A 12,080-nucleotide genomic window follows, 5' to 3' on the forward strand; every position below is an offset into this window, starting at 1 on the left:
GTGATCCAGAACAGGTTCTATTGCTCCCTTTCTCTAGCATGGAAGCTACTTGCTCCCACAGAGCCGCTTTCTCTCTAAATCGTTGTAATTTGCCCCAACCGAGGGCTCTCGGAGATGTTGCGAGAGGAGGTCTTTTCAAGAAAGGAATCTTGTATCCTTCCTGAGCTACGTTGACAGCCCAGGGATCTGCCTTCATTTCTTCCGCCAAACTTTCCCAAAAACCTTGAAGTCTGGCTCCCACTGTCGTCTGGAGGACTGAGTTCTCATTCTTAGAGGGGGTCTTGGCTCCTCTTTTCGCGGGTAACTCTCTTACCCTAAAGGCGGGTCGAGCGAAGGTGTTCCTCGAAAGGGCTGGTTGCGACGGTCTAGTATCCTTTTGGTCGTCTTCTTCACCAACTTTGGTTGGTAAGAACTTAATTCTTAACTGAAGACGACAGAAGATCTTGAGTGGTTTCCTTTTCTTGCGAAAGGGATAGAGCTATATCCCTAATCACCTCTGAAGGAAAACAGCTGTTTCGAAAGGGGAGAGAACAGTAACTCCGATTTCTGAGAGTTAGAAAACTCCTTTAGAGGCGAACGAACACAACAGCGATCTCTTCTTAAGCACTCCTGCTGTGAATAACGAAGCCAGCTCATTCGTTCCGTCTCTAAGAGCCTTATCCATGCAGGACATAATGCTCTTAGCTGTTTCTAAGTCCTGCGAATCCTCTTCTCCTAGGGAATTCGCTAGCGCTCCCAAAGACCAATCCAAGAAATTGAAGACTTCGAAAGTCCTAAATATCCCTTTAAATAGATGGTTCAAATTCCGAAGACGTCCACCAGACCTTGGCCGACTGTAACGCCTGTCTGCGTGAGCTGTCTACTATAACTGGAGAAGTCCCCCTGGGAGGAGGCAGGTACTCCCAGGCCTAGACTTTCTCCAGTAGCGTACCATACTCCTGATTTAGAAGCCAACTTAGCTGGAGGAAAAACAAAAGAGTATTTTCCCGCTTCTTTCTTCTCCTTCATCCAGTCATTCACCCGTTGAAGGGCCTTCTTTCGCCGAAATTGACATCGTCATTTTCAGGAAAGAGGACTTCTTTGGAGTCCTAGTCTTGGAAAACTGTGATAAGGGGATAACGGAGCTGTCGGTTTAAATTCCCCCTCAAAAACAGCAATAAGACGTGAAGTCAGAACCTTATAATCTGAAGAAGGTTCCGTATTCTTTCTTCAATTACTTCCAACTCTTCTTCTGCTGAAGAAATGTCTTGTAAGTCGTCGTCGTATTGACGCTTCGTTGACGGACTAGCGTCCTGCCGCCTGCGTCCTGCGTGGCTACCGAGGCATCGGCGTCCTGCCCGCCTCTCTATGTCCTGCCGCCTGCGTCCTGCGGCTACCGAGGCATCGGCGTCCTGCCGCCTCTCGATGTCCTGCCGCCTGCGTCCTGCGTCCATCGTAGAAACGCCTGCTTCCTGTCGCCTGCGTCCTGCGTCCACCATTGGTCCCGCGTCCTGACGTTTGCGTCCTGCTTCTTCGGAAACTATTTTCCTCCTAGCGCCAGTTCGCCCTGCGTCCATCGCGAACGCGTCCTTGTCTTCCCTTTAGAAGACTTAATGGGAAGGAAATCGTCCTTACGCCTCGAAGATGGTTGTTCAGTAGCATCCCAAGACTTCACAGCACTGCCAACTTGGACTGCATTTCCCGTAGAAATGCTTCGTACTATCCTCCTGCATGGTAGACGACGAAGGATGAGGATTACGAGCTGGACTGCGACCTAAAGGGAGCGATCCTGTACTCTACCCCGACGGAGAAATACGAGGGGAGGATACATAAGAAGATGGAGCGATTCTCCCATGGAAATACCATGCCGAGACGGACGTATATCACCAGTGCGTCCTGCGTCCTCTCTAGTACGAAAAATCCTTTTCCTCTTGATCGGCACTGCGTCCCCGTCTTCCGAGGTGACAACACCTCAGGACTACTCCAAGCCTCACCTGTCTTGCGCCTGTCTCTCGAGAGCCGTTGACGTCCTGAACGTCCTCTTGAGTGGGCGAGACACCACTGCATACCGACGTTCCCGCTCGGAAGTCGAACCTTCCGAGGACGCCACACTTCCAGTTACGCCTTTTCTGCGGCGAACTGCAAAACAGCTGGGAACTTGCAACAGGACTGTTCGAAGGGACGCCTGACCGTGACAAACCTCTCTTGCCTCCCTTCGACTGTCGACATGCCTTCTCCCTTGGGTCTGGGAGCTTGACAGAGGTCTAGGTCTAGGTCTAGGAGCACGAGAGAGACGATCAGACGCCCCCTCCACTACACTTTCACTGACATCGAAAGCACTAACTTTATCTGTAAGTCGCTGTATCTGGTCGCCCATGGACGCAAGGGCAGCGAACACTTTCAACAATATTTGTATCGTTCGTCTCCTCCGATACAGCAGCGTGCGCAGGAGATACCTGGGGAGAAGGAACTACCAATTCTACATTAGAAGGAGCTGGAGAGGAAATACAATCACTCCTTTTACTCGAAGAATTTGACTTCTCACTACGAGAAACAGATCTCCTTACACGATCTTTCTCAAGTCTCTCAATATTTCATAAAGACCTTCCATTCCTTCTCTGATAAATTCTCACATTCAATGCATCTATTCTCCCAGTACACCATTCTCCCTCCACACTTCTTACAAACTATGAGGTCACCGAAGCTTCGGCAATCTTACTTACACCCCTCTTTTACACACTCTAAAACATACTTCCAGAGTCAGACATCTTAAAGAACAATCCAAAGCGAATGCCAAGCTAACGTTTCCGAGTACAATACCAAAATCCAAGATCAGTCAGCAACGAGAATGAAAATTCTAGCAGGAACCACAACAATGTTGCCGGTTCGGCTGGCAGAGAAAATCTGGCCCAATTGGGAACGGTTTCTAGCGCTAGCGCCACGGTAACGGGGTGGTGTTGCCTGAACTACTAATAGGTTACTAGCGATTGCCGCGAGTTTTGAAAATTTCTGCCAGGTGGAACAGAGAATATAGCTATATATATACCTGCCAGGTAAGTGTCATACATTAAACTGCATTCTTATTGCATTTTTCCTACCAAAAAACCTTCAAATATTGATTATTTTTGCATTTTGGTGCCATATTTCTTCTGCCAGATGAGCGTTGTAGGCGTCGTAACCCTGGAAATAATTTCCGATGAATATACGTATAATGGAAAAGCGCCTTAACCTCGGAACGTCGTAAGTCGAACCCAGGGACTGCCTGTATTTAATTCTGATATATGTAATACATTACTACCCTAATACTTTTCCCCTTGCATTTTAATACATTCATATTCCCATGTATAATGTGTGTCACTGTGCAAAAAAAAAGAAAAGAAATACCTGTAACTTCAGGATCAATCTCGTAGATGCTTCCTCTTCTTGGCTTCTCCTTGAGGCCAGCTCTTGCTGTTCCTGTTGGATAAGAGCTTCAAACTCTTGCCGTATTTCACCAGGAGCACAAACACGTGGTTCACGTACAAAAAATTCTGAAAAGAAGACACAATTGCTCTAAATTACATCAAATTATAATAAACACAAAATTTGTTGGCAAAATCAACGTTTTTCTTGAGTAAAAAATCTATACACCCAATTATTTACAGAGATCGAGAAAGCTTCTAACAGCCAAAGAACCAGAATATCCCTCTCATTTCAAAATCCAGACAATTATCTGGAGATGAAAAACCAAATACCTAAGCAATTAAAGTGGAATACTATACGTACAGGACATTCTAACAAAAGACATTTCTCGGTTAGTAGTCTCCAAGTGATACTGGGACACAGCTGTGCAACTGACCAAATAGAACAAAACTGGAAAATTTTGTACCATTAACAAGATATAACTGCTTCTCCAAGGAGAAACAATTGCTTTTAGACCCTACAAAGCTTAGTCTAAAAGATAAAGATTTGAATTAATTGAGGGAGCTCTGCCAGATCTTTGAAATATAAAGTATGATACAATCTGCAGACAAAACAATATATTTGGTTACCTCCTACTGATGTGAACGATAATGAGACAAAGAACACAAAAGGCATAAAACTAAACTTTAACTCAAAAGTAATTCAAATTTCAGCTACAGAGACAGCTCGAAGGGTAAGCACATCACTTTCATAAAGTGATGTGCATATTTTATTTCAATATACAAATATTGTATATTGAAATATATGAAAAAAGTAAATGAAAATAAACTGAGATATGCAAAGACAAAGGAATGAAATGGAAAAATGTGATTTGAAAATTATAAATTGCACTAAAAAATGGGCCAAGGTCCCACTAAGGAGAAAGTCTGGCCCTGGTACCTGACTTGACCATGGAAAGCATGTGCCAGGCACCCTCCCTTCAACATGAAACACCCCTGGGACCAGTGGGAAGCAGTGCAAGAAGCATGTAAGGGGAAAAGGGATTGTATGAACATAAAGAAAAGAACTAGTACTTCCACACACAGGGAAACCAACCAACACACAACTTATGGGGAGAAAGGAGAGTGCAAAAACTACATGATGCATACATGAAAAGTTCCTACCCCTAAGAGTGCCTTGTTCTGTAGTTGTTTATTCTCTATCATCAAAAAACAGACAAAATCAAAAATACACCAAGAATTATACAAAAAAGACGAACTAAACAGACAGCCTAGCAGAAAGCAAAGTATGACATCTAAACCATGTGATGGCTGAAAAAATAGTGATCGGTGACTGCAGATGAGAGAGGGATATTCCTACACTCACCCTCTGTAACCACCTTATAAGTAATCCCTTTGCTACTGAGTTCAATGATTGTTTCCAGCTCGGGCTGAAGGCTACTTGTACACAAGAGGAGATTTGAATTCCCTTGGGAACAAAATAACTTAAAAACTCCCTCTGAGTATTTACTCATTTCAATATTATTCCTATTCCTGAAGAACAAAAACCCAAAGCGCTTTACATGCAGTCCAAGCTTGTTACAAGCTTTAATGTATAAAGCAATTATTTCCTAACTCTATAACCTTATATGCTTTGTAATCTTAGTAACGTAAATATCTAGCACAGAAAACACCACATGGCTTCTTGTAGAATAAATACTTGCCTTCATCATCCAAGTCATCTTTTCCTTGAAGACGTGCTTCAATTTTTTCAGGAAACTTTTCCTTGATCACCTGCCACAGTCGATTATTGATCAAACGGTTTGATTTATTGTTACGGCGAACCCAAACACTTATCCTGAAAGAAATTATTTCTGTGACAATTTTACCCATACCATACCTATAACATGCAAATGTCAAAACATGAAATGCAAATAAACCTTTTTCCAATTATAACGTGACTTTGTTAAATAGGCTACATTTGGAACACACACTAGACCATATTATAACGTGACTTTTTAAATAGGCTGCATTTGGAACACACACTAGACCAAGAGTGAGCCAAACTTTTACCAAACTCTAACAATAATCATGCCTTTTTTTTTTTTAATCTACCATGGATAGTATGTTTGAGAATTGAGAAATGCTAAAAAATTACTTCACTTTGTTCTTAAACATCTGTAAATGTACTTACTGTATTGGTCAATTACTGCCAATTCATGAATTGCTAATTTCTATCACAGTCAGTAAATTTTCTTAGCGACCAGCAAACTAAAATAAGCATCTGAAGTCTTCGTAAAATATGTTTTCAAGGCAGTTTTTAATCCAATACGGCGTCGCTTCAGGACATGAGCATAGGCCACTTCTTTCCCAGCACTGTTTTGAACAATGTTTGCGTATATGTAACGTTTATTGATATTACTCAAGATTGTAGCTGTAATCAGCACAATAAAGAATTTTGTTGCCTATACTAGGGAAAGTATGGGACATCTTATTCACGGGTCATGTATTGAACTGAAATGCATTTTTACCTTGTAATCGGTGGTTTTATTCTTACTGACATCATAACCGAAAATCCACAGTGCTTAATTGATTGTAATTATGTATACACATTTTGTTCTTAATTCAATCCAAATTACTCTATACACATTTGTTTACAGCAAATACGTGGTGGGAACAATTTTTCAGCCTAGGTATTGTACAGCTGGCTGCCAAAAATATCCGTGAGCAGACGACGCCTTAGTGAATTGTTCACGACAAAAATTTTTGTATTTTCGTTTTCTAGCCCTTTTCATTGATTGAAGTCCATACTATATATATATATATATATATATATATATATATATATATATATATATATATATATAATATATATATATATATATATATATATATATATATATATATATATAAATACACTAAATTCACTTATTTCCACAGTTTTGTATAAGTCTTATCCTGAGTTTGGAGGGTAAACACATACCAATGGGTAACTGATTAAATGTGAAATAAAATGCATTAAGAAAGATCAAATTATAATTAGAAGATATCATTAGCATTGGAAATTCATAAATTCTCATTCTAAGTATTAAAATCTTCTATTAATCATACTAGTCCACTGGCACCCACAACAACTCGCTAGGTTTCCCATGGCCACATCTCAAAGAGCGTCACTGTTTACCATTGTTGTAAGGAAAGGAAAGTGTACCATTGTCTATGGGTACAAATGTTTTGCAGATTTAGCACAGGAAATGGGCAGTATGTTTATACAAGTGACTCAGCAAACATCAAGATGGCGTCAATTGTCTACATTTAATGTGTTTAAAGTAAAAATTTCAAGTACTTCATGGTGGTAAGTTAGCACTGCACATGGCTAGACCTTCATTAACCTCTGTTTAATCGGAAACTATGCCATTAATTCGTATTTATGACAAAACTCTTAGGGGGAACAACCGACTCGACTAGCAGATCCAGTTTCCACCGCGTGTGTTGTTTGTTTGTATGGTGTTTTTACGTTGCATCGAACCAGTGATTCAGCAAACGGGACCAACGGCTTTACGTGACTTTCGAATGTGGATCCACCTTCTGAAAAAGTACTTTAACACGTCCTGACACCGAAGATGGGCACCAGTCACAAGTTGTTGGTGGTGAGAGCAAGAGCTCGAGACCTCTACTATCCTTTCAAATGACAATTTGTCCAAAATTGCATTTTTCCTAACTATACAAACCTGAGGTCCTTTTACAATAGGAAGGTACTAGCGGCAGCTGGATAGGTCGTAAGCTTTCGAACAAGGGGTTGTTCGGTAGTTAACTGCTTGTCCGACAGGCGCGCGCGCGCGACTGGTAGGTAAACAAATCACTTTTGCTTTTGGCCCAAGCAAAAACTGCAGAGTGAGGGGTGCATGAGGTGGGGCTATGTGTAAAAGGACCTCAGGTTTGTATAGTTAGGAAAAATGCAATTTTGGACAAATTGTCATTTGTTCCGACACGGCATACAAACCTTCGGTCCTTTTACAATCAGGAAGACTCACTTCTTGGTGGGTGGAATCTGAGTCTTTTGTGAACAGACTGGTGTTCGCCCAACCTTGGAAGCCTCCCTGGTCGTAAGAGCGAGGGAGGGATCCAAGCCTCTGTCCGATTGATCGGGGTGTGCACCGCAGGATCAATGGTCAGACCTCTGGACCAAGTACTAAGAGAGAGGCAAGCGTATCTCTTCGTACCAGCAAACAAGAACAAGTTCCTATTTGCAAGAGGCAACAACGTTATGGTTTGTCTCTTGTTGGCATCCACTTCCCCCCCCTTGTAGGAGGAAGTGGTGGATATTCGCTCCATCCCTAGTGAAAGGGATAGGATGGGGCTCTGTCGAGTAGCCTCACCGGCATCTCGTCCTTATCCAGCAAGGTGATGACCGTATCCCTCTACCCACAGGTAGAGGGGTAGAAAAAGATAGGAAGAGAAGCCAGTCACTCTCTCATTCACTTATCTATTCTTACAGTCACACCAGGACCTCGATGCTGTTCAGCCTGCTAGGGTCTGGGTTAGCTAGACAACGTGTTGAGCAGCCACCACGGGTCCTAAGGAAAACGATCCAAGGACCTGTGGGCAATATCCAAAAGGTAGAAGGAGGTGCCAATGGTCTGGTTGTACAGACCCTGCCTTCAGTACCTGCGCCACGGAGAAGTTTCTTGTGTAACTCGAGGGAGTGTACTTACTAGGTCATCTTGGTGCTGACGAAGAGTCTTCAACACTTCCGCCTGGGTATGTCGAGTTTCTTCAGAAAGCGCGGTCGCGCCTTTCACATGCAAAGCAGCATCTCCTTTCGATCGGAGAGGCTGAAGCCCATTAGGGAGGGGATTGTGAAGGACTCTAACCGATCGTCAGGAACCGAATGGTTCAGAGTCCTTCCGCTACCTAATTCGGTACGAAATCGAGCGTCACGAATCCCATCCCCTGGAATGCTTGAACTTCGCAGGCAAAGTCATGCAATTACCCTCAGAGGAAAGAAGGAATGTCGTAGGACCTATCCCTCTTCTCTGACTTCAGGTGATGTCCGTTACCCATGACTGGTCTATCCCGTCTGCAGCGAAGTTGTTGTTTCTCGTTATTGGATAGACAACCGACACTCAATGGTGGGTGTCGATGGTATGGGTACTGAGACAAGCCGTTAGGACGAAGAAAAGATTGTTATGAGAACACCGAACTAATTCCGACAGCGAAGTCGTAACAGACTTGGGCTCTCTGACAGCTGCCTGACTGCTGTTGCGTTCGGGTAGGAGGCAAGTTGTCCAAGCACCCAGCAAGTCACGTGACCTTCGCCTTAACAGGTTTATGCCAAGAGACTAAACATAATTTGTTCGTCCCGATGCCAGAAGGCAAGTGCTGACTCTCTTAGGCATGTGCCCACAGGCGAAAGTCAATTGCCATTCTAGAGACCGAGGTCCTTGATGGCAATATATCTCATAGTATAGTTATTCTCGGGTAAGGAGAAACACACTATGTGACGTTGAGACGAAGGTGTACAGAAAATGCAACCTACGTCTTCACAGCTGAACCGAGAGAAGTGATTCTCAAGATTCTGAACCTGTTGTCTACACAGACTGAGAACGCTAACCGCTATTGATTGCTGTCCGGTGAGATCGTAAGTTGCAAATAAAAGCGAGCGCTTCAGTAATGAAGACAGGGAAACTACGCCTGAAGAACTGCTTCTCATTGGCTGAACATTTTGGAAGTAGCGCTTCAGGTCGGAGAGTAGGCGTGTCGTCTGCATATCTGTTAATTCGGGCGAGCAATGAAATTGCACACCTACGAATACGAATATTTTGAAGACAAATCAATGTCTGCAAAAATCATTTCGGCATTATCGGCAGTGCGATGCAGGGTTGACTAGTAACAGACTTCTGTTACCGGTGCGGTAAACAGAAAGATGCAAGAGTCCAAGAGATATCTCTGTTGAAAATGCTCTCGCAATGTCGAAGGCGTATGAAATCGAGCGTCACAGCAGTAAAATGGCCTTCATTATTGCGAGAATCCCCGTTTAATCGAGACCAAGTCCATGAATTGTTGGGCAGAGATACTGTTTCGGTAGTCACTCAACCAGGGGAGAGAGAGACGGAACCGACCTGGCATCTCCGAGACTAGCTGATACTGAGCCGCTTATCATCAGTTCAATACGCATTATCTATCGGTGACGTCGTCCGTCCTGAGTTGCCGGTAAATCCATTATTCCACGAAGGAATGCGTCGGCTAAGAAACCATCGAGCATAAAGAATACGCTCGGCAATTATATTTAACCGAAACGGATTTCGTAATACAAAAGCGATTTGGTGTTGTCATGACAATACCAAGTATCTAAAATCGAAACGATAACTGATGGGAGGTTGCAGGCAACCCCGAGTTTTCAGTTCATTAAGTACATTCGTCCGGTCCACGAACCGTAGAGTTACTACGGTATGCGCCTACCCCACGGACATTCAACGTTAAAGACATGTCCCGCGAGGGTAATATACGTAGTATATTGTTAGGTTCTGTACCACTACCTCCATCCTAAATTCTTTTTCCCCTCGGGATGGAATAAGGATTGAGATGCGACCGCCTTCGTTCTCTATCAAGAGAGTGAAGGAGAAGTCCCTTTCCAAGGAAAGCTTCAAATGGTGAACATAATCCGAAGACATAGTTCAGGCCAAACTGGAAGTTCCCGTCCATTCTTCTCTATTCCATGGTAAGCGCCTACTGTGAGATTACTCTTCTTCAGCAGCGGTCTTCTTCCAAAATGCAAGAAATTACAGGAATTAGAGCATAAGCGAGGTTCCCGATTATCGTGTAACAATTATCGGGGATGTCCGCTCACTTTGGACCGTGGTCCTCGACTAGTGTTTTGGAGATCGTGAAAAACTCGAACACTCTTAGATGCGCTAGAAATCCGTAGAATTCTAGCACTCTGCGAAACCCCCCACCGAATTCGTCAACCGATATCGGCTTGGTGGTCCTCTCGCTTCCCCGTAAAAATCGAGAAGGGCAGGATCCCCCTCAAATGACCGGGCTTACGTTCGGTAGACCGAAGGTCCCCCCGGTAGCGCAGACCCTAACGTGGGGATCCTACAGATGAACTCTTGTAGGATCCCTCCCTTTCCCTCGTAGCCCGTGAAGGGAGAGGGAATGGGTGAGGAATTTGGATACTGACTCGCCTTCACCAAGCGGATCTAGCAGTTGAGAAGAAAAGGAGCAGCCATCGCTTACGGCGATGGCCTCTCAGAGCCTGGGAAATACGTATCGTCGGAGAATACGTTTTCCCGAGAGGGTTACGAACTCATACTGTAGGTCAGTGTCCTGCCTCACTGTGAAACGTCCGTCTGGGTGGGGCTGACGCACCTGACAGTAAGAGCCGATACCGCTCCGACTCCTTCAGTCCTCGTCGGAGGTCGAAACCTCAGGAGGCCCGAAGGGGTATTAAATACGGTGTCCGAAAACACTATAAACGCCTCTGGTCGCAGTAGAGGAGTGAAGTAGCTTGTCGACCGTCCAGACTGAGAGAGCCTTCTGTCCGGAGACGAGAAGACTACCTGGTTCAACACAGTCGGCAATCTCCGATCGCGGCGACACCACCGTCGATTTGGTTCCCTCTCGTTGCCCCAAAACGACTCGATCCCGAGACGTGGCTCTGCTGGTGGGAGCGGACGATCCTTCCCCCGAGGTCATTGTGCTGACGAATCGCGCCGTAACCTCGGCAAAGTTCCTCTGATCTCGGAAGTCACAGCATCTTGCAGAGTGGGTACCGTTAAGCCCTTCGACCAAGAGCATATTCCGAGAACCTTCCTCCTAAGAAGGGGGAACAGCGACAGCCCTCTCGTCTTCCCCATGCACTTTTGCGCATACGTCCCTGGCCGGTCCCAGAAACCGTGCTGGCACGTAGGCGTTGTGTTGGATCATGAGGGGCGCACCCCTCACGATCACTCCTCATACCCTCTCTCCCTCCCGTGTAACCCTAGGTGGTTTAGTACGGGAGAGGCAGACCCTGAAAGCTCCTCGGTTCTCGCTGGGCAGAACAGCAGGCTTGAGGGCTGCAAGGCGATCGTCAACCGCGGTGGCATCCGAGCTGCAGTGCCTGGTCGAACCGTCCTCGCTGTGGAGACTCTGGAACTGAGCACAAGCGCCCGATCTCGAGTGTCAGAAGAGCTGGTGCTGGTTGCCCGTACCTGGTCGCTTCCTGTGAGAGCTGACAGGTCCAGGCGGACCTGCAGGCCCACTGTCACAGTGAGACACTTTGCTTGCTCACGGCACGTCACGCTCTGGTTCACCGTGGCTGGCACCGCGAAACGGAGACCTCTTCCGCCTCAGCCCGTGGTCTTTCGTGAACCGTCACGTCCCCGGGTCCAGCCTGTTGCAACCGCGAGAGTGAGAGCTGGTTGGTGAGAGTCGCATGAGCGGCTGTCACCAGTCTTCCGCCCACGTGCGTGAACGCTGACGCTGAGCGGACTCAGAGGTACTAGTTCCTGGCTGCACGGCGTGCTGGTAGGCGACCGTACAACTCGGTACCTCCCGCGAACGAGAGTCCCGAGACGGACCCCTGATGCAGTGGCAGAACCGCTCCCACTGACACCAGGCGAGGAATTACCCCGGTGTTAGCCGGTACCGGCCCTCTGGTCCCCCGAGTCTTCTTCCTTGTCGGAAGAATAGACGGGCCTCCGCTCCCGAAGGAGCAGGAGACCACGGAAGGAACCCTCA

At 45.6% G+C, this 12,080-nt stretch overlaps 1 protein-coding gene across 1 annotated transcript in view; it reads right to left on the bottom strand.

Annotated features, from left to right (window-relative positions):
* Positions 1–12,080, bottom strand: part of LOC135213082 (E3 ubiquitin-protein ligase rnf168-like) — an 84,707-nt gene that overhangs the window by 39,169 nt on the left and 33,458 nt on the right. Inside the window, exons 2-3 of the mRNA XM_064246953.1 lie at positions 5,084–5,217; positions 3,364–3,509 (exon numbers count right to left, since the gene is read on the bottom strand). Of these exons, the coding sequence (XP_064103023.1) occupies positions 3,364–3,509; positions 5,084–5,217 (280 nt within the window). The remainder of the gene's footprint in view (positions 1–3,363; positions 3,510–5,083; positions 5,218–12,080) is intronic.

The sequence above is a fragment of the Macrobrachium nipponense genome, chromosome 42 (assembly GCF_015104395.2).
Source record: "Macrobrachium nipponense isolate FS-2020 chromosome 42, ASM1510439v2, whole genome shotgun sequence".
NCBI classification, from domain to species: domain Eukaryota; kingdom Metazoa; phylum Arthropoda; class Malacostraca; order Decapoda; family Palaemonidae; genus Macrobrachium; species Macrobrachium nipponense.